Source organism: Melozone crissalis, unplaced genomic scaffold (genome assembly GCF_028551555.1).
Source record: "Melozone crissalis strain CALT ecotype California unplaced genomic scaffold, PUWL_Pcris_2 ptg000034l_1, whole genome shotgun sequence".
Taxonomy (NCBI): Eukaryota; Metazoa; Chordata; class Aves; order Passeriformes; family Passerellidae; genus Melozone; species Melozone crissalis.
Genome location: NW_026535812.1, coordinates 21,768,837 through 21,796,449, shown reverse-complemented (window position 1 = coordinate 21,796,449; position 27,613 = coordinate 21,768,837). Strand labels below are relative to the sequence as shown.

The following is a 27,613-nucleotide window of genomic DNA, read 5'->3' as shown; positions in this document are numbered from 1 at the left end:
CCCACACACACACAGGAGTTCCTTGGAGAATGAGGCCCAGGGGAGGTACTGACTCCCAGCAGAACCATAAAAGTTGGCAAATTCCTCAAGCAACCGTGACAAGAAACATCTCCCCGCCACATATAAACACAGATAACCCCAGACTTTGAAATAATTCAATCCCACCCCAAATGCACAAGAACAGTCCATAAAAAGACCCCACCAAGATAACAACATCTGGAAATCCCCCAACTAAGAAGTGTTTGGGACAGGTGATACAATACAGGAGAAGGGCATTTTAAATATTCTTGTAAAGAAGTTCATGTTTTAAAAATCCTGCTCTCCACAGTCCCTTCACTATTCTCATGTGGGTTGCTGCTTCTAGATGTTTAGAAAAACTTAAAGCAATCCTACTGACTGTAACAGGCACCTTAATAAAAACATTTTAATAGTGTTTTTAATCCTGTAGCAGGTTGCTGCCAGTGGAAAGGATGGCAGCCAGCCTGTGTGCAAGCAGAGCACTAGACTGTAGCAAACTCATTTGGCAGCCTATTGCAGCCGTAAACTCAGCTCTCAGACGAGATCGAGATTTAGCTATTAAAGCACAGACTTCTCACTCCCTCCTCATCATCTAATCAATAAAAAGCAACTGGGGGGAAAGGGGGAGAAAAAAAAGCAATTCATTTTCTTGTGACAGTTTCAGAGCCAATGTGAATTGCTTATTGTAAGAGCTGTGTATGCTACACGGTGCTTGCACACAGGACCAAAGGGTCAGAGTTCAGCAAGGTTTCTTGTCAGGTTTGAAATGGTCAAACCTAGTCAAGGTGATGTGCTGGGATGCTCCACGTTCAACACACAGCCAAGGCAAACAGCATCACTTCAGCTGGAGCTCTTACCTTATAGACCTGCCCGTAGGTGCCATTGCCAACGAGCTCAACCAATTCAAAGATTCCTGCAGGATCCTAGGAGAAAAGAGAAAGAATGTTAAATAAGCAAAATTTATAGACTTCTGAAAAAATAAATGTTTGATGAAGATTAACATTTCTCTGACAAGGGTTTTGAGTGGTTTAAGGTTTTCAGGCAGACCAGGGATGGGAATTACAGGGACAATGAGCACAAGTCAAACACTGGATCTTTGTGAGAAGCTGAGAAGCAAGGTTCATCCAGCAACAGTGCCACAAAAGTAAATTAATCTGAGTCCTGATATGGCTGGGGCAGCTTTCCACCCAGCCAGGAACTTGTGCTGCCATGGAGTGGCCAGGGTTTGGGACAGCTCTGTGGCAGGGTGACAGAATGACTCTGATCATCCAGAAATGCCACATCCCCCCGCTGCCTGCTCCTCCATCATCTATCAGCAGCTTCCTCAGGCTGCCTGGGAAACCCTGGGGCGCTCCAGGGTGGGAACCCCACTCAGATTCAGCAGGACAATCTGCAGCAAAGGGCAGGGAAGCTGTGCTGGAGGAGACCACACATGTACAAACACACCTGCATCCACACACTTGGGCCAGACACAGGTGAAGCTGCAGCACAACAGGTTTCCAGCATGCAGCACCTCAGCTGGGTGTGGATAGCCTGTGGGTTTTGCTGCCTTGGTACCAGGCAGGGAAATGCCAGGAATGGATGGGAAAGGGAACTGACACCGGGTTTCCACACTGGGTGAGGAGGTGGAGACAGGGAAACATGGCAGCAGCTGCTGTTTATTTTTTGAGTTTCTTTCCTAAGGGTTGTTCTCTGCAGTGCTGAAACAACTCTGAAAGAGGCTTTTCCAGTGCTACAAGTATATCTATTTTTGAATATTCACTAGGAGATTAAGGCAGAAGAAAGCCGTGCCTAGGGCATATGCTTAGGAGGTTTGGAGAAACATCCAGGGATGCAGCTGGCCATTTCTGATAAAAAAAAAAATCTTTTTTGCAATGTGTTTTCCAGCCTCTTTCTACAAATCCTAGAACTCAAGAGCACCCCATCCCACCATCCCAGGTTCATTGGTCTTATGTGTGTAAATGTCACATTTGTGGCTCCAACAGGTTTGCCTGAGTCCATCCAACACTTGTTTGCGATGCCAGTCCCACAAGTGCCTCTGCTGTCACTGTGCCCAGGGCAGCTCTGTGCCAGGAGGGCTTTTCCCCATTGCTCCCACCACCCACAACTTCCACTCCAGACATCCCATTGTGGTTCCCACCAGCCAGGCATTTTCCCTGCTGCAGTGTCCCCTCTCCATCCTGTTTTCTCCCTGCATTTTTCCAGAAGCATTGCCAAGGTAACTGGGCATCCCAAAGCACAGCCAGGAGTGACTCTGCTCCCCTGACTGCTGCCACCTCAGCACAGCCAGCACACTGGGAGCCCCAGCACTGTCAGGGAGCACAGGGGGCTGGATCTCTCCTCCCAGACCCACTGCCCTCCTCCCATGCAGCAGGCAGCTAAAGGGAAAAGCTTCTCCCCAAGAAACGGGAATAATGTGCTATTAATGGCCTTTCCAGAAAAAAAAAAAAAGTCCTGCTTCCCACTGGCCTCCCCTGGACTGACTGATACACAGAAAGGAGATTTGCATCTTAATGGCTGCTGGGGAATAGGCTGTCCCTGCACATCCCACCAAGCCCCTGCTGAGGCTGCAGGAGGGACCAGAGCAGCTCGGGCAGGCTGGAGAGGGCAGGGAGGGAGAAAAAAGAGAGAGGCACACAGCATGGGTGGTGTTAGCCAGGGGAAAAAGAAATCCACCCTGCAGAGCCCCAGCCAGGACCAATCCAGGCCAAGCAGGGAATAATCTCAGACCAAATATAGCCTGTGCTGCAGATCAGGGCTCACAGCAGCGCCAGGCTGGGGGTGGCCGCAAAGCTCATCCCACACAGCTGCTCCCGGCCTGCTGATGCCCTCTCCTCGGTGCAGGAGGGACACACAGGTGATGAGGCTGCTGCAGCCCATTCCTCCCACGCCCCAGAATGCCTGCACAAGAGCTACTGTACCTCGTGTAACTGCAGACAGCTGCACTGAATAACAAGCCCACAAATAAAAGGAAAAAAAATGAGGGGAGCTGTTAGTTTAGGCAAAGAAGGTGCATTGTTTAAAACAGGGAGGAGAGAGACAGCATCTGAGACAAACCCACAAATAATTCTCAGCTCTACATTAGCTTCACTCTAACTAGAAAAGGATTTTTACAGCTGTAGCAGCACCAGGACTTTGCCAAGATGCCTTTAACTAAGGTAGGGTCCCTCCCTTCTCACTGCTACTCAGAGCTTGGGCCAGAAAACACAGAAACTCAGGCTCTGCATAAAGTATTCTCTCTGGAAAGCAACAAAACATTCAAGAGGACTTTTCATCTGCCCATGGGATGGGAAATGTTTCAGAGTAGCACCTGCAGACCCAGTGCTCCTCCAGGCAGAGATGGGTTGGGACCTGCCTGGCCCTGCCTCTTGTGCCAGGGTATGGCCATGCTGCCACAGGTAAAGCCAGGACAGGCTCAAATTTAGTGGGAAATTGTTATGTTTCTCCTACTCTCTCAAGAAAATCAGTGGTACAAACATTTCAGTGGCTAAAACCAGTCCGAAACACAGAAGAACACAGAGGGCATCATCCTTTCCAGAAATATCATGGGCAAGGACAAAAAAGGCCACTTTATTTCAGTAAACAGTGTATTTGAAACTGGTGCATTATCAGAAAAGGGACTTCTGTGTGTGGGTGATAAAGCAGGATACATTCAAATTTCAGTAACAAAACAGGCCTCCCTTTTGAAGACTTATCAGCACGGAGCACACAGTGGGGCTGGCAGGTTCCTGGTTAAAACTGCTCCCTCCCTTCTGCCTAACCCACAGAACTAAAGCTGAGAGATGCCCTTGCCCACACCACAATGTCCCAACAAGTCCAGGGCACAAAAGAACCAACACTTTGCTTGAGGAGACTATTCAGAGAGCAATATCCACACCCAGGGCTAAGTCACCTAAGGGCCAAGGGCTGCAGGTGTGTATCACTGCTGGCTATGGTGAGCAGAACACAAGTTAGCCATCTTTAAATACCACTATGCAGGTGTCCATGAACATAAGAAATATTTACACACAGCCTGTACACCAAATCTGCTTGTTTTCCTTGAAGGAGACTCAATTTTCTCTCTTCTAGCCCACACAAAGGGGATGTAACAGGAAGGGTTACATGAGGAGACAGTGGAAAGATGCTCAGGAGAGGGGAACCCAGGGGCACACCAATTAAACCACGATTGCTGTGGATGCACGGGAGGGGAAATCAGAGACTGGAGCCTCTGCAATCGTTGTGCACTTAGTCCCCCAATTCTAGCAGCTAATGACAACTTCCAGCCAAAAATCATGGAGCTACCCAGTCATTAAGCAAATATTACAGCCCTGGAGAAGGAAAAAGCAGTGTGTAACCAGAGGCAGCCCAGTTACGGGTCAGTAACAGAGGAGTGTCCCCAGGCTCCAATCAGCTAAAGCAGCTCTGTGGCATCAGAAGAGTTTTTTTAATCTCCACCAAAATATAAAGCCTGTGCACTAATGCTCCCAAACATCAGGATATTGTGAGCCTCTGCCTTACATCTCCACAACAAAACAGCCTCAACAGGAGATCCCACAAAAGACAAAGCCATTTACTCATCACCCTCAACACGAGACCCGGGGAGCTCTGTCTGTGTGCAGGTGCCTCTGCCTAGGCAAGTCCTGGGAGCTACAAAGAGAAATTTTGGCACTGGGAAGCACCAGAGGGTCATTCTTCCCAAAAAACTGGCTCTTGTAAACTAATGGCAATGCCATGGCACCCAGACAGCCCAGGAAAGCCATAACCCCACCTGGCACCACACAGCTTGGCATGGCCCAGGAAAGCCATAACCCCACCTGGCACCACACAGCTTGTCATGGCAGCACTGCCAACCCAAGGGGTTGTCTTGAGGCGTCAACTGCCTGGAGAAAGTTGAGTTTTCCAACCCTACCAAGCTCCAACCAGAAGAGAAAGATCACTGATTGAGAATGTGAGAAAGGTTTTGCAAGGAGTGCAGGGGAGACAGAAAAGCCTTTCAGCAGTAGAGCTCAATAGGCAAAACTGTCACCAGAGTAACATTCCTGATTATGCAAAGCACCACTGCCAGGGATGAGTACAAGGATGAAGCCTTTTGTTCTCACACTATACACCTGCCCAGATTTCATTTCCCCAAGGCCAAATGCTGGCTGGGCCATACCCAGTGAAGCCACCTCTCATGTCAGCAGGAAGCTTTAGAAACTCTGTAAACAGCCATAAATCTCCCAGCCATCAGGACCCCAGTAACCCCAAGCTCTACAAATTCCCCTGCTATTCCTTCTGAAGGGGCATCAGTTCACTCCTTCTGCAGCACTTTCTGCACTGGCTTCTACAGCAGGAACTGAAGCACTTGTGTGACAAAACCAGGTCTGGATCACCTTGGGGAAGTTACCCCAAATGACACTCAGTTCACAGAAAAACAGAAGGGTTTGAAGAGCACTTGAAGACACAGCTGCTTTTTAGTAATCAGCTGGCTGTCTCCATCTCCAAGACACTTCTAGTTAACAGCCCTGTGAGTAATGTGAAGATGGACTGCACAAGCCAGCAGAGGATTGTTAATACAGCAGCAAACAAAGCAGGAAGGCAGAGGCCAAGGCAACAAAATACTGACTGAGTCACTGGCAACTTTCTAAAAAAGATGCTGGGGACATGACTTTTTCAAGTTTCAATCACACAGACACAGCCCTAAGGCTGCCCATTAATTAAAGCAGTGCAAAAAACCTCAAAAGGCTGCACGGGTATTTCTGAGATAAAAGCCAAGCAATGAAGCAGAACCGTGCTGGACTCCTGGATGTTTCTCAGCCCTCACAGGGATTGTTTAATCTCACGCCTTCTCCTGCTAGCTCTGGTACCTTCCCCTCCTTCGCCCACCCATCCAGAGACTCACAAAACAAGCTATCATCAATGCCATCTACCACTGCACCTCCTGCCCACTCAAGCAATACAAGCTGCTCCACTTGGAAGGGTAATAATGAACTCCCCAAGGGCTTTGTTTTCGTTTTGGAGAAGCAGTTTGTCCTCCCTCACCCCCAAACACCAAGCTCCGTAGCTAAAAAGAAGATGTTAGTCAAGAAACAGCATTACTACGCAGCGTAAGAAAAACTGCTCTCAAGGCTAAGTTATTAACAGAAGGAAAGTTATTAACAGAAATTTCTCCCCTGGACAGTTGAGAAGGCTGTTTACAAATGTATTTGAACCATCCTGTGCAGCATCTCACCAGGAGATGCCCTTCCAGGCCCCACTGAGAGCCACATCTGTGCTCTGTCCATTCCCCCTTCCTAAACCATAAATCCACACTCTCTCCCAGGTCTCCAGCACTCTCCTCTCCAGCTTCTCACTGCAATAAAGCTCCAGCCACCATGTGAGTGTCTCTTTCCTTTCCAGAATGTTAAGACCTGCCAATAGCTGGCAGCAGCAAAATTAAATAAGGACTAATCACCACATTGGGCTTTTCAGTCAATAAAACTGTATTACTTCTTCAACTATTACCTGTTCAATTTAGGATGTAAGTGCAGATTTGTAGCCCCCAGCCAGCAGAGGAATAGCCAACACCAGTGCTTAGGGAAGAAAAATACAAAATCCCTTATGCACATAGACAGTTCATTCCCATTTGGTTCTGCAGAGGCCAAGCCACTGCAGCTACAATAAACTGAGTATTCCAGATTTCCTGCTCACAGACTCAAACCTGCACACACAAAATTAGAGTTCTTCTGACCTAGTTTCTCCTTTCTAGCACGTCAAAAGAAAAAGCAGCCATTCTGTACCCTCTCCATAAATATGAAATGTGGGAGCTCTAAGCCTGTAAGGAACACATATACTGACCTGGAAAAAAATGGTTTTCTCCAACCAAAATGATGCAGTTATAGCACTGCAAATGGTGGGTCCCACAGACCAAGATGCACTAGTGATACCAGGAGAGGACAACAATGACATATATAAATTAACCTTCCTGCAGCATGTCAGAGCAGTCCAGGCCAAGGAAAAGCCACCCACAAGCTACACATTTACGTTAATGAAAACAAAGGTCCAAGCTTCCTTCCCACTCTTTCAAAAGCATGGAGAGTTGTTGACACTCCTTCACAACAAGGTGAGTTCATCTCTCCTGATGTCATTTGAGCAAAAGGCAGCGAGTTTTGACTTGAGCCTAATGAAAATGAACATTTGGCCTCCGTGAGCCTCAGCACAGTAAGGAAATGCTGAGATATTCAATAACACTCAAGACAGCACAATTGTACTTATTCTTCATTTGAAGTTAATTTCCCTCCAAAGCAGCCATTCCTCTCACCCTTTAAAGCTCCACAGCACATTCCACAGATCACCAGGACAGACTCCATGAATTGTTTGCAGCTGTATGACAAGCCCACCTTCCAGTTCACACATCCAGGAGAGCCAGAAGCCAGTCACACCAGAAGCATCAGCAAAAGCACAACTGCTAAGTGAACCCCAAGGTTTTCAATGCCTTGCTAGATGAATGCAGCCTCAGCGCCATCAACCCCTTCAACATATGCCTAATTCAAGCACACAGCTCCAACAAGGCAATATATAAAAGGCTTGGCTGAGCTCAGTGTCTCTAAAAAGCTGCAGTGCCAATTATAAATCACATCTATAGCCCCCAGAAGATCTGAAGTCACTACCACCATTGTACCACACTTCTTCAGATGCAGACATCAATTAGAGCACAGCAGCTAGATGCTCTCCTCACTATAAGTCATTCATGTAGTTTCAGACCAATTTGATATTATTCCTAAATGTTTAGATCTCACCCCTCTGAGAAAGAGAGTTTCAACCTTGGCCAGCAAATGTTTGCATCAAGCTGAAATCGTTACCTGCCACTGAACGCTGTCAAAGGTTTATGGGCTCTTGGAGGAGTTGGTTTAATTACTGACCAAGGCAGCTGTTTTGGGAACTGCAGCCCCTTGACATCCCACTCCTGGAGATGCACTGTGTAAAGCACAACTGCTGCCAAGCTCGTGCCAAGAGAAGGGAGCATCCTCTCACACACAGGCAAACAAACACACAGTCTCCAACAGCAGGTCACGCTTGTGGCTCTGTCTGTGTGAGCCTGCAGGGGTGACAGAAGCCAGTCTGCACCTTCCTGAGGCACTGCAGGACACTCAGCTCCTGCAGCCCTCACAGGAGGGCTGGGGTCACCTTCTGGGACCACCTTTGCCAAGAAATGACAGCCTTGCTCCCTCCTTGCAGTGAGAGTTATGGCCAGAGAGATGGCTCAAAACAGGAGAACGTCTCACTCCCAGATGCATTTTGGAGCAAGGAAAGAAAATCAATCTTAAAGCCTTTTGCTTTTTAAAACTAGGATGGTTTTGCACCTCTTATGCCCATTTTTCAGTTATCAGAAATCTTGTCAGGGATGAAAGGGCTGCAGCATCAACAACCCATGGACTACAGCCTTCAACAGCAGGGATCTGTGCAACAACCAACACACAGCCAGGCATGCAGGCAAGCATTCCAGAAATCCCTGAATCCCAGATTAAAGCAGCTGCCATTACTTTTCAATATTTTCCTGTCCCTGTACACATGTCTGGAGAAACACCACCTCCCTGCTGGATTCAGTTTCTCACATCAGCCCAGTTTTCACAGATCATCTGGAGATGGAGTTATCTGCTGGTTTTGTGCTTTTTCAGAGAGTTTACCCACAGCCTGTCACTTGTCATCAGCTGCTCACACCTGGCTCTACAAGGGCTGGCTAGCAAGAAATGCAGATAACACTCCAGTGGCAGCAGTTTCAAACCAGGACAATATGGGGAACAAATCACTTTAAATTACTGAGCAGAACTCTGCAGCATAGACTGTAGAAAAATCCCAAACTCCACAACTATACCAAGAAGATGCCAAAACCTCGTATTAGAAACTCACTTTAACATTGAATTGTCTTGACAAATCAGCAGAATTACTTAAAATATTATCAAATATATACTAATTTGCATGTTTCAATTTAGAAATACGTGGCTTACCCAAGAGTTTACAAGATATGGGGAAGGGGAAAGGAAGGCTTCTCACCTTTTTTCCTACATTTCATAGGCTGTGAAATGACCCAGAAGGAAGTCCAAAAGGTTGGTTATGACAGACACTCAAACTGGGTGTAAAACAAGGCTCCACAGCAAAAATCAAGCTCCTGCCTGATCCATGCCCAAAAAAAGCCTAAATCAGGCTTGATCCACAGTTGCTGAAGCGATTTGCAAGATTTTTTTTTTTTGCCAGGGTGTGAAGTATTTCCTATAGCAAGTCTTCCGTATTTCTTGGTGGCTTCCTACATTGTGAAACACTCTCAGAAATTGAGGGAGATGCTTTTTATTTCAAACCCCAATGCCCTGAACTACTAAACTAGGCAGGGGCACACAGATTATTTAGTGTAGTTCATTTGATATCTGCATTACAAGAGCACTTTGATGAGACAAGGTGAGGGACCATTCTCCCAGACATCCCAGGAGGATGTGCAGGTTTTGCTTTGCAAATCATCTTGATGTCCCATAAATCCAACCACCATATTTTGCTTTATTTGACCCACAGGTCAAACTGGAGCCCTGTGACACCTCCCTGCCTTGGGAGCTCTCTGCTAGCTCTGGTCCCTGGAACCAGCTGTGACATTATCTGGCTTCTTGCAGAGCTCCACAGTTTTTTATTAGTTCACACAAGCAGGCTGGAATTGTTAATATAAACACACACACAGCAGCTAAGCAAGCCCTGTAAGACCACAGGGACCTGCTGAAGACCAGGACAAGACAGGAAAACAAAGCAGGTGGGGAAGCCCATAATAATTAGAATTTCAACTGAAAGATCAGACCTATTCCTCCTGAAAGCACGAGGTGCCAGCAACCACCAGCCACTCCTCTGAGCCCTTCAGTCCTTCCCATAGTCAGGAATGGGGTCAGCTCTTCAAACCCACCTCCTTCATCCCAAGAGACACACTGCACATCCCCACGAGGATCTGGCCCACAGTCACAAGATGTGAGATTAATCATGAGTGTTTAAGGATCTGAAAAGGGGATGAGAAACATTAGTAACTGCTTCTAAATTAATTGCCATTATTGTTATTTGATTTGCTAAACTCTCTGGGGCCAGATTTTATTTTAGAAAACTACGAACATATCAGATTAATCAACTTAAAATAAATGGTCTTGATTTATTTATTTCTGCTGTATCTACTCCTCTTTAAGCTTGGCAACTCACTGCATTCTTTCCACCCTGTGAAAGAAAAAGAACAGGGGCTTCACTTTATTATTATTTTAAAGGAACCTCTACGAAGCTCAGCAGCTCTATGAGTTTAAATCATGGCAAAACTCTGTTGTGAAGGAGGACAAGTGCAAGGCTGGGGCTGGTTTCCACACTCTGCAGGCACCAGCTTTGCACTGGGAGCCCACCAGCAGAGTCACACCACACAGTCCAAGCAAATCAGATCTGTTCCCCAATAATTCAGGCATCCAGAGAGTTGAAAGACACCCTACCAGGCTTCAACAGGGGCTGTCCCAGTGTGAGGCACACTTCTTGCATAAAAGTCCTGCTAGCAAGGAAGAAGTTTAATCTCCTCTAGCCAGATTTCTCTGTTTCTGAATCCTCTGGAAGTTGGGTCAGCATCCTTCCCCCCCTCCTAATCCCCTGCCCTCAGCTTTAGCAATGCAGCAATGCCTCTGCCAGCAAACTAAAAAGAAAAGCCATCAAATATATTATGCTGAAGAATATTAATCTTGTGTTCCACAGAATATTAAGTGGATTACATCTACAGCCTCCAAGGAGAAAAACGTTGATTCCCATGTATCTTGTGCTATTATTCACCCCCATTAATTTTTCCTGCCAGCCTAACGTAAGGCATGACAATTTCCCATTAATTAGTGAAGAGCTCAACTGGCTCCAAGGACCAAGCAATGAGTGGGACTTCTCCATGGCCATGAGGCAGATCAGACCACTGTGGCACATGAACCCAGACAAGGTGAAGAACAAAACCAGCTCTGGGTTTTCTTGCATGACTTCCTGGTGGGATCACCCTGGATCATCTCTTTGTAAACGTAACAGAACAGAAAAGCAAATTGCTGACATCATTAGAGACATGCCCTTGAACGAGGCACAGCAAACACAGAGAGATGGATGATTCTGGCCTCTAGGGAATTGGGGTGGGGGAAGAACTCAACAGAAGCTTGAGGTGCCTGTTGTCATACCCAGAAAGGAGCCCTGACCCCAGGCTGAAGGGGAACACCACCCAAGGGTGAACACACCATGCCTGAGACTGCATCACCACCAGCATCCCTCCCAAAGACCCTGCTCAGCCCCCGGCTCCCTCTGGAACCACTCAAACCACTGCCAAGTGCCACCAGCTGACTTTACTAGAGTTTGACACTTTCTTTGCAGAGGTGTTAATGACTCTAAAAGAGAACAAGACGCGGATAAGCAGCTTTAATACCACTTAAATGCTTACGATTAGGAGAAACAAGGGAGCCTGCAAGGGCCAGGCTCGCAGAGGGAGAGGGCTGTAAATTACTCAGCACGGAGTAAAAGCAAGATCAAAGTCACTCCAAAAAGATGCAGCCCACTGACAGTGATGCAAACCAAGCTTTACTGAATATTTCACAAGCAGGCTGATGAGTTTAGAAGGCCAAACGGGGTGCTGTGATGATGCTGCACAAAGTAAGGGAAGGAAATCTCAGGACATATGTTTTACTCTTAACATAATACATGACCAAGAACTCAGCTTCGGCTGATGCTTGGAGACATTCATACTTTCTATTGACATCTCGTTGGTCTGTGCAGGGAAGAGAAACACAACTCCTCAGCTGCAATTCCCAGGCTCCATCCTCTTTTTTACAGTTCCTAGAGTAATTTCAATTCTACACAATAAAGAGCAGAAGAGATAAGAGAAGCCTTATCGGATGAAGCAGCTCACAGCTTCCCACATGGGCAAGACAGAGAGCTAATGGCTACAGAGGCAGATAAGGATGCTCAGAACCAGAAATCAAACCCACGTGCTTCAGCAACAACACAACCCCACAGAAAGCAAAATAAACAGCACAACAAACTCTGCCAGGCCACCCTAAATGCTCAGAAAGCTTCACCTCATCCCTCTCTGCAGACCCAGCTGGCCCATCACTGTCTCTCTGGTCTGAAGGGAGGGGAGATGCTGCAGTTTCATTGCAAGCCAAAGGCAGCATGTGCTCAGCTGAGCTGTGGTCCACCTTACAGCCTCAGGCTGCAGCAAGAAAGACAAACTACCACAACACCAAGATGCTTTTGCAATCCTATCCTTCTCTGAAGACCTGTGTTGAAAAGGAATATTCATTATGCAGGAAAACCACCTCAACTAACAGCTTTATCAGCTTTCCCAGACTGCAAGTGATGCAAAGCCAGGATGGACTTTTTGGTCAGGGTAACACCAAGTATGCAACTCCAATCCCTTTAGCACCCATTCCAAGGCTCAAACTCCAGTGCCATTTCTCATCCTGCCAGAGACCCAGAGGAATTGGATATTGTTCAGCAATATCCAATTGTCCAGCAATATCCATGAATGGATAGTGTTCAGCAATATTCAAATTCATGGTAAGCTGCTGGCACCACAGCTGCATCCTGGGTTTCCCGTATCACTTAGTCTAAACCAGAGACACAGAATGTGATCCTCACCACTGAGCCACTCCAACAGCTCAGACCTCTTGGGTATCATTTCTTCATCGGATTCATCTCCTGAAAATTGACGCCTGCAAGTTATTTCCCTTCCCTCATGTCCCAAACATCACTCAGTGTTGGCAAGTGTACAAGAAAAGCATTTATCCAAAGGAATTTGCTCATCAAGACTTGCAGACAGTAAAACCACAGGCTATCTAATCTTAGGAGAGCAGAGTTTAATGGCCACAACATGGGATGAGAGGCCAAAGGGTCTGACTTCTACTCTGAGCTCTGCTGGGGCTGCACGGCTCATAAGTGAATCTAAGGAAGATGTTTGACCACTCCTCACCTTGATTTCCCCTGCTATGAGACTGTCCTAGCATTCCTTTCCTCACAGGGGATCTTATCTATAAAGCCCTCATTAGCATGTGAAAAGAGTTATGGATCTCCAGATGTGCACATAAGGAAAAGTCTGGAGGATGGAGAAGCAGCACTGGCCAGGGAGCCTGGAGTCACATCCCCTTCAGCACTCCACATCTGGGCTCAGAGAAACATCTGAACCCTTTCCCCCTACAGGGAAGGGAAAAAACAATCATTTCCTTTTTCTTGAGAAAGCTCAGAGGGAAGATTAAATTTTGCATCTCTTAAGTCAAGGAAATCATTCAAGATTCTCTCAAGAATATCAAGAGACCCCACCACCTCTGGAGAGCCACCTGCAGAGCCACCTCACAGGCAACCCCACAGAACAGGACAGCCCTCCCTGTCCCAGCCTTTCTCTGGATGCCACTGAGTGGCAGAACTGGACTGATCAGCAGGAAAACCAGAGGTCTGCTCTCAGCATTCTGCAAAATGTGGAAGGTGGGGAAATCCAGACCTGGCACAGGTGAAACCACAGCACGGCTCCTGCTGGGGCCAGAAAGGCTTCTTCTGGTTTTAAACAAACTCCCACTTGGAAAACAACTGAGTATCAACAAGCAAGCCAGTATTTCAGCTCTTTTGGGAAGGAAATGGAGTTATCCCCATTGGACTTGCTCCCATCTTTCCCAGCTGCCTCAGTTGACCTTGAAGGCAGATCACACCAACCACAGCAGTGCCAGAAACAGCCAAGCACCAGCTGCAACTGCTTCAGTAGAGCAAGACCTCTGCCCCTAAGATTGGTCCACAAACCTCCTGCTTTCTCCCCAGTGGCAAAAGACAATGCAGTGAAAGACAGGAGATATGTCCACTCTGGAACAGACACGTCTCAGAGGAGCAGCTGGCTCAAGAACTTGAAGCAAAAACAAAAAAGGCTCAGCTCTCTTTAAGAGGAAAATGTTCCATTGTTCCATAATTAATGGAAAGCAGAAGAGGTTTTATGGACTCGTTGAGAAACGAGGGTGAGCATTAGAAAGCACTTTTCAGTATTCCATGATCACAAGGTGAGCTGCTTGCATAATACTGACAAAGAACATGAATGCTGATATCACAAGGCAGTTATGAAACTTGGGCTTTAAATACTGAATAACAATAACTCAGTAATTAAGTCTCATAAGTAATTTTTTTTCTCCTTTTTTTTTTCTTAACTGCAAAGTAGATGCTGCAACCTTCAGCTGAGGTATGAGTGTCCTCTCTGGCAAGGTTTGCACATGATGGATGTCCTGTGCTCCCATCACAGCACCAGAGATCCATCCCATCCCAGAGCCTCACTGCCATCACATCCTTTCTTCAGGCCTCCCACTCCTTCAGGGAAGGCTTCAAGATCACAGCAAGGGACACAAGAGGGGCAGGAGGACAGGGAATAAACCTGAATAACTGCATTCTGCCAGTTAACTGCTAAACCCCCAACAAGCTCTTCAGATTCCTCAGGATGTTTTTTTGACACAAGCACACATTCTTGTGAATTACTCCAGTGTGACCAGGACACGCAGTCTCCTGAACAAGACACACAATATAGAGCAGCAAAATGTCATGAAAATCAAGGGCAAATGAACACAGAAGACAGCCCTTCCCCCTAACACCACTTCTATTTTTAGGCAGCCATATTAGCTTGGAGCAGTTTCACTCGTTTCTGATAATGAGCAGAGCATTTGCATCTTCTCTCGAGGACATTTCATCTGTGCAGGCACTTTGCTGTACACCAGCAGCATGAAGAGGTCACATCCACAGGCAAAAGCAAACCCACCATTTATTGTGAAAGGGCCTTGAGAAACCAACTTCACCTTTGAACTTCTGCCCTGCCTCGCTGGTCAACCACACTGCTCCATCTTTGGGGGTTATGGCCTGCCCACCCGCAAGGTGTGCCTCCAGTTCCATCAGATGATGAACTTCTGCCTATTCAAGAGGCATGATGAGAGCTCCTGAGAGCTCCCACAGCAGCAGGAGCACTATGCTAAAGCAGGAACTGATAAAGAATTGGGTGATCGTTATCAAACGAGCAAGACAAAACACAGATGTGCTCAAGATCTGGGTTCCACTGTGCTGGCAGCTTCTCTTCAGGAAGTCTCATTCCCCCACCCCTCACAGAGAGCTATTCCTGAGGTCCTACACACAATTTTCTGCCATGCAACCAACGTGTACATTCAATGTCCTTTGCTTGCCTCAGACTGCCTTGATAGGAACATCCAAGAGTAAATTTCTCTTCCTTCAGGGCCATTCTTCCTCATCCCCTTCCTCCACAGCCCCTCACCACCACCCTCCTGCCTCCTTGTGCCCACACTGGTGCTGCCTAAGGCAGCAGGATCCTGTCTGGATTGCCACCAGGCAAAGTCCAGAGGGCAAGATACACCTTGGAGCAGGTGGCAGAAGAGAGGGAAGGCAGCTTCTCACCTGGATGATGAAAGCATGGCACAAGCAGCTCAGGGATCTCTGTTTTATCACTCGGGGAAGAAGGCAGGCGGAGCCTCACACATTTATCTCCATTTTTTCTTCTGAATTTTCAATAAGCTACTTGAAGTCTTCTATTTGCCCTTTGGATTATGGTCTTTCCAGAAGACCTTTTCCATGCTTCTCTACAATTATGAGATCGAGGGAAAAATATTCCCTTTTCCAAGGTAACTTCTGGTGTCAGCACTTCACAGAATTTCCTGACTACAGACAAAATCATTCTTCTGTCAATTGAGAAACCCCCTCCCAAGCACAGGAGCTGGTCACTTCTTGGTGAGCTCCTGCCCCTGGTCACAGGCACATCCACACCAGCCTCTCCCTTCTTCTGTGGATTGTGAAATCCCATTTATTGAGGAAAAACACTAGCTGGGTAAGAGGAAGCATTTAATACAGCTGGTAGATGATTAACAAGTGAGTGCTCAAGTCAATTGCTGCAGGAGCACCGCGAGTTCCTGAGGCCATAAAAAACTTGTCTCACATGTCAGAGGCGAGGAGCTGATGGGGAAGCTGTGCCTGGCCAAGCCCTCCCTGCATGGCACCACAGGCTGCAGCTCCTCACCTTCCTCCCCCAGGTCTCTGCATCAGTGCTACCCCAGGGACCTTCCCACAGAGTTTTAGTGCCCCCTTCACGTTCTCCCAACAGCCAGGAGGCCTCCAAGACCTCCCTCCCCATGCTCTGTAGAGGTTTCAAGACATAATACATATAAATAAAAGATCAATGCACAGCTGAGCACCCATGAACCCCCTTCCCTCCCTCCCGGCCTCTGTCCCACCAGCAGGCACTTGCCCTCTGGCCAGCTGGGCCATGTGGCAGGAAGGAAAGCTATCAGGGTCCCCACCCTTGGCCATGTCAAGGCACTGGGGAGGAGAGCTACACGGTGTTCTGTGGCTCTTTCAAACCAAGGCCAAAGAAGAAGCAGCATTTCTGCTCGGGACCTTTGCCTTTTCACACCCGAGTCACCCAGAGCCACCTCAAGGTGCTTCAGTGCTCTTGAGTATCAGTTACTTCCAGGCAATAATATCCTGAACACCCATCCTGGGTTTAACAGAAGAAGTTACAAGGATTTGGCACTTTCTCCTTAACAGGCCATCATTAACAAGTGACTCATATTATATTGCAGTGTGAGTCATCCCGGCAGAGGTCACAAACGTAAGTGACAACTAGTCTTCAATTATTTCCTTCAAGCTGAATTAAAGGTGCATTGTTATGCTAATTTTGTATCTGCTCCATCCCATCTTTCCTTCAGCTGTCTCCAGAGCAACCTGGGATTTCAGCTCATGGTCCAAACCACCCCTGGAAGAGCTCTTTCACCAGGGTGTTGTTACAGGCAGTCACAAAACAGGGAGATGCCAATGGAAAGTCTTCTGGATGGGCTTCCAACTATGGCACCAGGTGAAGCAGCTCTCCATCCATCCATCCATCCATCCATCCATCCCTGCTCCACAAGGACAATGAGCTGCTGCTCCTGCCATCTTCCTGCTCTGTTCATGCTTTTTTTGTAGCAAATGCTCAGGGATCTGGGGCTTGCCCAGAGCTCAAACACAACCACCTTCAGGCTGCCACATCACATACCTGGCTCCAAGAGTAAGGACAAAGCTCAACAAGCAAAATCGTTTCAAACTATGCCCAGCATCATAGGAATATTGAAGAAATTATTACATGGCTGCTGTAAAAAGGGGCATTTTCGACCATTTTCTAGCCAGGCAGCCCCATATTTCAGCCTCTCCTTTTCAGAATGTGTCCATCACAGGTGCCCAGCCAGGGACCAGGGGCAGACAGCATCCCTGCCAGGGCAGGGCACAGGCACTGGAGGACACTTGGCTCAGAGAACAGAGCTTTGCCCATTAGAAAACACGGCCATTAGGAGCCTGGTCACCAGTGGAGCATTCTGTTTACATTTACAGCAGTCAAACACAGTCCCACTGGCTGTGAGGATCACTTTGGAGAGCATTTGTAAACGGCTCTCACTACTGGAATCCCATTTAGCTATTATAGCCTCTTCAGCCATACTAACACACCGATCCCCACAGAATAGCAATGGGAAGAGCAGAGTCATCACACTATTTACTGAAGCTAATCAATACATAAAGGCTCAAGATTTATTGCACTGAAGACAGCCTGTCTGCATGGCTAGAAAATGCATTTAAAGCCCTTTTCATTTTGTTCCTTTGGCCTTTGGTTCTTCTCCAGAAACATTTGCCTTGCACACCCATCTTTCTTTCCTCCCCAAATGGTGGTACCTGCAGACACCTGAGAGAAGCCCCTTCCCCAAACACCTATCCTGACTATTCAGTGGGAATATAAAACACAAACCCACAAGTTTAAGGGCACTGCACCTTCCTTTCCAGCCATGTTTCATGACTGTTTTGGGATCTCCCATCTGAGTGAGTAGCCTGGAAAATCCTGGCCTGTTTTGAAGAAGGTCTATTTGCCAGGTACAGCGACACAAGCTGTGCTGTTCTGTTCCACTCAAAAGGGAACAGTTAGACCCACGCTTATTTTTATTTATATTTGTACACTTTATTTTAATGCCTATAAATAAAAGACCTTTGTAAGTGCCCTGCAAAGCCCAAAGCATTTCTGACCTGCTGTGTTTTGGGGTGACCACCCACGGTGCTGAGACACCACCAGAGATTCACAACTGGAGAGCCCCAGCTGGGGAGGTGCACTGAGCTGCACCACCAAACTCATCCTCTGGTTTCATCCTGGCTCATGTTTTGGGGAGCAGCAGCCTGGTAAGGAACAGCCATGAGGCTTAGTGCTCCTGAAGCACTGATGGTAATTAAACAATCAACATCTGGTAAGCAGACACGTTGTTTTGGTCACTCAATCAGCTGTATGGCCCCAGTGTAATAGAAGCATGAATGGTCTGGGTTGGAAGGGACCCTTAAGCTCATCCTTCACCATGGGCAGAGATGCCACCCACTAAACCAGGCTGCTCCAAGCCTCATCCAACATCTTTAAACACTTCCATGCATGGATCATCAGCCATTTCTCTGGGCACTTGTCCCAGAGCCTCACTATCCTCCTAATACTGCTAAGAAAGACTGCAGTGAGGTAGGGAGGAGATCTGCTCTTCCCCTTTTGCCAGTTTATCTCAAAATCACACTAAGCTTTTATGCTTTGGTATGAAAGAAAGAGGAAGAGACAAATATATTCTGATGTACAGGGAGATTTCTATTGTTGCCTGGACATCAAACAGCACCCAATTAGTCCTGCAAGGATCTGACCCACAAATTATGAAAATAAATGCCTCTGAAGCTTTGATCTCTTGTATTTCTATAGCATGCTACAGCAGTTATTAGACACATTTTATTAGGCTCAAGCTGTGAGATCTCTTCCTCAGCAAAGGCTCTACCACCTCCAATGCATCCTAAAGTCACCATCCAGCAGATTCAGGGCATGATCCCAAACAGTCACTTCTGTCATGCACTAAACACATGACTCAGCTGGCAGTAGGCTTTTTCCTGCTGAGTTTCAAAATCAGGAGAAAAGGGAATTTTTAAAAGGAAGGGGAGGGGAAACTGTCAGCCATATAAATTTTTTACTTTTCTTGTTAGGTTATAAAGGAATATGCACGTGAGGCAATATCCCTGGCTTTTAAAGAGCACTGCTTTCGGGACAATTTGCTGTTCCGAAAGCAACACTTTCTGCACCCTGAAATGCCACTGTGCTGGAGGGAACAAGCAAAATCTGTAACAAAAGGCTGTGTGCGCCGTGAGGCTGAAAACCACACGTGCACTCAGGCAAGCAGAAACACCCACCCTCGCTGCAGCAGGAGCCTCAGAACCAGCAGGATGTTGAGCTTGCACTGCTCAGGCTTTGCTCAGAGGAGCAGCTCACTGCTCACAGCAGCACAAGCCAGGCAGGGACAGTGCCTGCCACAGGGTAGGGCTGTTTTCACCTGAGTGCATCCATAGGAAGGAAGGATGGGACAGTGTCACCCGCACAGGTGGCTCCTCACTGACTGGCAGTGGATGCTGTTTGCACAAAGCCATGAATATCTGACAGGGCTCCTGTGGCAGAGCAGAGCTGGTTAGCCACAGCAGAGCAAAGGGAACACCTTCTGCTGGCCAGGGTCACTCAGTTTCTGAGTGGGGGGCAGGGCAGGCTGCTGGCTCCCTTGGATGGAAGCAGGAGCTGCTATCCAGCCTGGCCATTCCAGTGCTGCCCGTCTGATTGCCATCATTTATTACCAACACACAACCTTGAACTTCTGGCAAGCACTGCAGCAAAGCAACACAGAAAAGTGACATTCTGGATCAAAGGGAAATGTTTTCTGATTGGCCATTACAAAATAAAAGTCAAGCGTGCAGAGAGATAGAACTGAGTGCCAACTGAAGTTCTTATCAGTGCTTTCCAACCTTGGTGGCTTTTCCTGTCCTTCCTCTAATGAGCCATTGCAGGAGCTCCCCAGGGCTGGGCATCCTCATCCCAGGGCAGGAAGGGGATGCTCAGCCCTTTGCAGGGCTCATCTACAAACAGCCAAGGAGGAGGAACACAGGGAGAGGGGGAGTACCCGTTTCCCAAGGACCGCGTTCCTTGGCCACAGCTCCTTTAGAAATCATAAACAATTTACATGGAAAACATCAAATCTCACTTACATAAATTGTCTTCCTGAGCCCAGAGCAGACTGACCATCATTTTCAATGTAGAGCCACAGTGCAAAGTGACAAAACAGGACAGAGGAAGGGGGCTGGGGAGAAGGAAATAAAAGCTGCTGGCTTTCTAAGCGGGAAACACAACCTCTCACCCAATGGAGCTACCAATGACTTAGGCTTGTGGGTTTTAACCTGCATCCTGCTTTAATGGCTGTGTGAAAGGTAACAAAGAAGGCACCTGAGCATCAGCAAACAGAAACTCATGTGATGGAGGCTCTACACCTGCAGAGCAGTCAGGGCCAAAAAGGCCACCAGCAGGGAGAAAGGATCAGCCAAAATCCTGGGAGAGCAGATGCAGGATGCCCTTCACTCCATGAGGCTCCTGGCCTTTTCTGTAGTTGGCAGCAAGGGAAAACAACATGTGTGCTCCCCTGGCAGCCAGGTGCCTTGAGGTGGAAGGTCCTGAACCCTCAACCATCCTCCACAACCCAAGGCACAAGAGCTTTTGCCAAAGGTATTTCTCCACACCATGCACCCTTTTGCCTGCTGGTAGCTTTCCCTGGGGAAGCACGGGACATCTAGCAGGATTCTGCCCCTTTACAGATGAGGCATGAAGAATTGAGACAGGGATCAATAGCCTGTCCTTGGCCTGCAGGTCAGAGCCACAGAATCCCCACTGGTGTCTGTAATTGCCCTTGCCAAGGGTGAGGGTGCATCAGGAGGAGTCAGGAAGGGGCTGCAGGGAGCAGCTCAGAGCCTGAGCCCAGGAGCTTTCCCCTGACCTGGCCTCGCACGAATGATGATTTCCAAGGACACCTCTCCCACAGCGGGGCGATTCATCCATGGGGATTCACACACAGATCAAATGGAAACTCACCCCATACAGACTGTACCACTACAGCTACAAGCCTGGCATAGAATAACTACCTTCAGGTAGCAAGGTTAAAAACCTCCTCTAACTCCTCCTTGTCACATGCATTAAAAACAGCCCCTTTATTTTAAATATGCACACCAGCCAAATGCTCTTTGTTGCTTCAAAGCTTGATTCAACAAAGTGCTTGTGCTCAAACTTCAGCCTGCTCAAGCATATATTTTGCCATAAATTCACTCCAAATTATTAATTTTTATGGCTGCCCAGCAAAAGAACATCAGCGAGAACAGAGAACTCTCCATGCCCTCAAACACACCATACACTGCTGTGCTGTGGAAGAACTGCAAAGATGAGGAAGACCAGTGATGAAGAGTAACTGCAGAAGAGCAGCAGCTGGGCTGCACAATTCCAAATGGCAGAGAAAAGAACACAATCAACCCCAGAGAAAGATCTGACAGAAGACAGACCCTTTTCCATGGTAACTTTTCATGAGCACACACAGGAACATGCACAGGTGCATAGAGGATACATCTGCACCAATGGCTCAAGGAATGGAGTTGGACATTGCCATCCCTTTGGGATTCTTTAAATTAGAGGAAAGGTTTAGATTAGATGTTAGGAATAAATTATTTTCTCAGAGAGTAGAAATGCACTGCAACATAAAACCCAGAGGAGCTGTGGATGCCTCATCCCTGGAATTGTTCAAGGCCAGGCTGGACAGTGCTTGGAGCAGCCTGGTCTAAGGGAAGGGGTTTTAGAACTAGATAAGCTCTGAGGTCCCTTCAAACCCAAACCACTCCATGATTCTGTGATTCAGGACCAGTATTCTGCTGCAGTTTTATGGTTTAGAACTCAAAGGACTCCAAAACAGACAAAGCACATGGATGCTGTCATGCTCCATGGCTTACATGTGCATGGAATGACACTGGAAGAGGACAGATTAAGTCCCTGATGGAATGCTCTTGAGAGTGTCTTTCCTCAGGAACCGTGAATATATATTTTTATTTGTTGAACAACTGCCCCAAATTTTGCAAAGTTATTTGCAAAATAAATATTAAATTATTTTAATTTTAAATTAGATATTAATTTGCAAAGCTATTTGCAAATATAGCATTATCATGTAAAATACAGCAAAATAAGCTTTTCATGTCTTTTTTTCTTTTAATCTCTAGAAGTCATCTCCAGTCAAGTTTGTTCCTCTTTCTATTTAGGAAGGTGACCTTTACAAAAGCTGCCCAAATTCTGTTGAGCTACAGAATTTTTTTAAAGGATGCTGGAAGAAGAAACCTAAAATGATGCTGCCAGAGTAATGCTCCTGAGTGGTGGCTTGCAGTGCTTATCCCGCAATAGAGCTTCTCCTAAATCTTTAATGATGCTGAAATATGCCATAAACTGACAAAGTTCTAGAAACAGGACAATGCCAGAATGTTTGAGTTTTGTGGGTTTTTAACTTGTCAGCTTTTATCTTCATTGACAGTGATCAACTAATGCAAACAAAAGGCCACTGAAACTTCACTTCTACACAAAGCAACCTAAAGGAAGAGTAGTGACATTTTTGGGTTTCATCCAATTCTTCCCAGCAACAGCTAATACTCACCGGCTCCTTAAATTCTGTGCTGTCTCCTCTCCAAGCCTGAGCATTAAAGGCCAGGCTTTTCCAAAACAATAAACGATTTTAGGATACAGTTTCCAAAGAGTGCAAGGTCAGCACTTCACTGAAGTAAACAACAAAAGCCTGGCGTTCGTTAATGAGCTCAAAACAAAAGCAACGTCCAGGTACACGAAGAAAACAATTGCTTCTTCCCAAAAAGGCTCTTTTTAAACTCCCTGCCTTGCAGGAAACCCCCAGCCAGGCTGCACATCCCAGCTGAGCCTGGTGCCCCATGCCCAGGGCGAGCCCTTGCCTGCAAGACAAGCAGCAGCTGTGAGCAGGGGCATTGCTGGCCCCAAGCCAGACCCAGCCCAGGGGTTATCAGCTCCCTGGGAAAGGCTTTTCCTCCCTGAGATCGTTTATAACCTCACACACACCTTGCAAAGCAACTGGGATGAACCCAGCTGTGGCAGCTACTGCAGAAGGGCCCAGCACCACTGCTCTGAGTGCATCAGGCAGAGGCCCAGCCCTGCAGATGGATGCAGCACAGGAAAAGCTACTGACCTGAATATTTGAGAAGGATCAAGGCCACTGCCTTCAGCAAGAGATGACAGGCTCTTGCATTCGCTGAGATGAAAAAAAAGGAGGGGGGAAAAAACCACCAAACCCAGCCCCATCTTTCTGCTCTCTCCTATTGGGATCAGCTGTGCATTTCCCACCACAGACCATGGCCCACTGCATCCCTTCTCACACTTTTTCATTTTATTGCAAAAATCTGCTTCTCCAACATGCCTGTCAACAGCCTGTGTGAATCCTCATGTTAATCATTATTCTGCTAATAACACTGCCAGGTCATCTGGCTATTAAACATGCTGAGTGGACTAAGCAAAAATATCACCTTGCCCATACAAAAGAACATTATAATGTAGTTTATCTCTTGTCAGTATAATATGCAGTGCTACCTGTTCGATGGCCTCATTGTTTTAAATGACACTTTTCTGCAACATTAACGATCCCCATTACCAGCACCACCACTGGAAGATCTCTGCTTTGAGCATCCTTCCTACCCTGGCACACACAGGGGCACTCCTGGGTACCAGGGCAATGAGCACAGTGCCCAGTGATGGATAGAAACATGTCACAGGCAAGGCAGGAGCCAACCCCAAGTGCACCAGGCCGTGCATTTTAATCAGAACTCAGTGCTTTGTTCCTGCCCAGCCTCCAGCACATCAAGCAGATGCACTGCTGCACTGGAGCCCGACTGTGTGGCCAAAATAAACTCCACAGCGTGGCAAAAACTGTGGCTCCTGCCACCTCCTATGTCACCTTCCAGCCCAGATGTATAAATCCCACCCCACAAGCCCGTGGGCAGTGGCAAACTGCACTGAATGATGGTGTGCAGGGTTCTGCTTGTGCTCAGCCTTCAACAGCCATCCTGAAAATGCACCTCCCTTCCCTGGGACAGCAGGAGGCAAGCCAAAGCAAGGCACTGGGCAAACTGGCAGCCCACCTTTCTCACACACATAAGCCCCAGCCTCCTGGAACGTTTCAGTGACTCAAACTCAGAGATAAAGTGTCCTGAGCGCTTCCTTTCCCCGCTGCTGGGAACAAATCGCCAGGTTTTTGAGTCACTACCTGCTCTCAGCATTTCACAGAGGCACCTCTCACCCCTTTAAACACACAGGCAGCACAAGAGCAACATCTCCTCCACCCAGACTCTTCCACAAACCCACTGCAATGTGACACCTCTTTTCTGATACATAAAAATTTTGCAAGGCTTGGGGAATTACTCCTCCCTGCCATGTTTTATGCTCAGGCAGCAAATTTACTATCGATTTCTGATTCAGACCCCACGGAATGATTCACGCCTCGTGCCCTAAATCTGCTGAATTTACGACCTCTAACAATTATTCTAAGTGCTGGAGGAGCTCAGTTTAGAAGGAGATCTATTCCTTGGCAAATTAAGCTCCTATTCTTGTCTGGCTTGCAAACCACCACATCTCTCATCGTTTACAGGAAAGTGCCACAGCAGGTCTGTCCCCATGAGAGGGGGCAGAGGGCTGAGTGGCAGCAGCTCTGTGCTGGCAGAGTGGACACTGCTGGGCAAGAGGGCAGGGAATGGACACTGCTGGGCAGGAGATGAGGATTTTGCTGTCCCACCCTGGTGACAGTCAGGGTTTTGCTGTCCCACCCTGGTGACAGTCAGGATTTTGCTGTCCCACCCTGGTGACAGTCAGGGTTTTTAGGTCCCCCTTGTCTCCGGTTACCCTGAAATGCCAGCACTGCTCTGCTCATCAGCCAGGCGCTGCTGCTGCGTCTCAGGGGGAGGGAGGCAATATACATTTCCTCCTAAAGCGAAAACAAAACCCCGACTGTGGCTGCTGTGCATTGCTATTAAAAAGCCACAAACAGGGGAAAAAAAAAAAAACCAACAAAAAAAAACAACCTAAGCACGTGTGGATACGGTTTTAAAAAGACATTATATCCTAGTTCAAATACACTTCCCAGCACAGATGTTAAACAAAACATTAAAATTAAAAAAAAAAAAAAAACCAACACAACAGAGGGTGGGGAAGAAGGAGAGGGCCCCCTCCCCCCCAAATTATACTGTGCTCCTGGATTAACTCCACCGGCTTCAGCAACCTTCCTCCCAAGGCACCTTCCACCTAAGAGGGGAAACCAGCTCCAGGTCTGTTTTTAAGGCAGATGGTTCCCCCATTCCAATCTCATCTACACTGTGTATTGCTGAGCAATCATTTACACTATTAATCAACCAGAAACTCACCAGAAAGAAAGTAGGGCAAGTGAATAAAGATAGACTTCTTTTTTTTTTTTTCTTGCACTGAAGCAAATAATATTTCTAAAAATACACTTGTTCAAGTCTTCAGCAGATTCTGCTTGATTTTATTTATTTGCCTATGCAGCGGGTTGTGTGGAGCAGCCTGGCTGCTGCCTCCCGCATAAATGCTGTTTCTCTCAATGACTCCCCATGCTCGTTTCTATCGAGCCGTTCTTAGGGCCAGGAAGACGGGGAAAAGGAAGAAAGTTACAAGAGAAATGGACCAGGGGGGACATCAGGCCACAGCCCACGCCGAGGCTGACACGTCTGACGAGCCTGACATTTCAAGGGTACATGCTGGGCTTCATTTTCCGGGGGGGCGAGGAGGAGGCAGCGCGCAGGGACAGAGCGGGAGAGGGATGGAGAGAGGGATGGAGAGAGGGATGGAGAGAGGCTGCGGGGCCGGGGCGGGGAAAGCGGAATCTGGGGCTGAGCTCGGCACCCCGGCGGTGCCCGGCCCCGCCATCCCTGCGCGTCCGCCTGCCCATGGGGGGGATCGGAGCGCGGGGGTGTCCGGGTGGGACCGGCCCCGCTCCCCGCCGCGGGGACCCGCCCGGCCGCCCGCACCCGCGTCCCCGGACACGCACACACGGACACGCACACACCTGCGGGGCGGGCACACGCACACACACACACAGACGTACACACAGACACACACATGTGCGGGTGCGCACACGCGCGGATACGCGCACACATGTGCGGATGCACACACGTGTGGATGCGCGCACACGAGCGCGCGGCGGCGGGCGCGCACATGCACGCGCACACGGTTAACTTACCCGCATTTACATACGTGCAGGCGCACATTACACACACACACACACCCACCGAGCCCCGCGGACCCCAACCCCATCTCCCCGCCACCGGGAGAAGGATGGATGGATGGATGGATGGATGCATGCATGCATGCATAGGTGGATGGATGGATAGATGGATGGATGGATGGATGGATGGGAGGGGTGCCGCTCCCGCATGCCTCCCCGCCGTCCCCGGCCCTGCGCCTCACCCGCAGCGCCGAGAGGTCTATCTCGTCCAGGCTCCGCGCCGGGGAGTCGCTCGCCATATTTCCGCCGCCGGCCAGGCGGCCCCGCCGCCACCGACCGGGCAGTGGCGGCCGCCGCGGCGCTGGCGCTATTTAACGCCTCTCCTCATGCGGGGCGCCGGTAAGGAGAAGCCGCCGCCGCCGCCGCCCCTGTCCTTCCGCCCGCAGCGCGGCTGCCTAGGGGCGGCCAGGCAGGCAGGGCTCGCCGCGGGCTGCGCCGGGATGGCGGCGGCGGCGGCGCATCGCCGCGCCCGCCCCGCACCGCGCCCGCACGGCCCCGCACCGCCCCTGTCTGTCACCGCGGGGGCGGCGCCCGACCCGCCGCCAGGGGGCGGCGCCGCGCGGGGGCGGGCAGAGCCCCCTCAGGGGCGGGCGGGGGCTGCGCCGGCACCGCCGCGGTGGCCGGCCAGGGCACGGCGCGGGACGCGGCGTGTGGGGCAGCCGCACCCGCGGAGGGAACGGGCGGCGGGACCCGCCGGGGTGCACAAACGGGCTCGTTCAGCCCGCAGATCCCCCCGAGACAGAAAGGTCCCGGAATCCGGGCTGGGGCTGGGGCTGGGCGGAAAGGCGCAGGGCTCCAGGCCGCGTGGGTTCCCTCAAGGGCAAGGAGCCCGGCAGCGGTGCCCGTCAGGTGCGGTGGGAAAACTGCCCAGTTTCAGGTGCTGAACCCGAATCTTGCAGGCAGGACATTGGAGCACCAAGGCCAGAGGAACCTGCTTGGTGTTCCTGGGGATGCTCAGGCAGATATGGCCCTTTTGCAGCTGGATCCAGATGTCACAGCTGGGTTTGCTGACCGGTTGTCGACCTGTTCCCTCGGCACTCGGGAGCCATCCCAGCCCTACCAACTCCCAGGCTGATCCTCAGTAGGAATGAGGGATGGATGCTGTATTTGGAATTGGCCAAACCGCCTCCCAAGCCGGCAATAGCTAGGTAGAGTCAGCTTTTAGTTTTCCTTATTTCCCCTTTTCGGATGTGGTTCCTGCCAAACCAGGTGCCGTATATAAATATATATGTATAAAAAAATCTGTTGCCTTTGAGAGAGCCGTATGGAAGCTGTACTTACAACATCAACTTGTGTCAGGAGCTTACAATATGCAGATCTGGGAAGCGGAAACCCTACACATGAGTCAACTGGCAGGCGGATGGGATTTTCTTACACTCTCTGATTGGAGATGTGCTCCAGAAAGTAATAATAAATGGGTATTACAA

At 48.7% G+C, this 27,613-nt stretch overlaps 1 protein-coding gene across 3 annotated transcripts in view; it reads right to left on the bottom strand.

Moving 5' to 3' along the window:
• TNIK (TRAF2 and NCK interacting kinase) overlaps positions 1–26,541 on the bottom strand; it is a 146,202-nt gene extending 119,661 nt beyond the window's left edge. For 2 of the 3 annotated variants that reach the window (XM_054283034.1, XM_054283035.1), the window contains exons 1-2: positions 26,369–26,541; positions 876–941 (exon numbers count right to left, since the gene is read on the bottom strand). In XM_054283034.1, coding sequence (XP_054139009.1) covers positions 876–941; positions 26,369–26,425 — 123 coding nt within the window. In that variant the 5' untranslated portion in view covers positions 26,426–26,541. The remainder of the gene's footprint in view (positions 1–875; positions 942–26,368) is intronic. The other variant, XM_054283036.1, reaches the window with a different exon arrangement.
• Between the last annotated feature and the right edge of the window lie 1,072 nt (positions 26,542–27,613).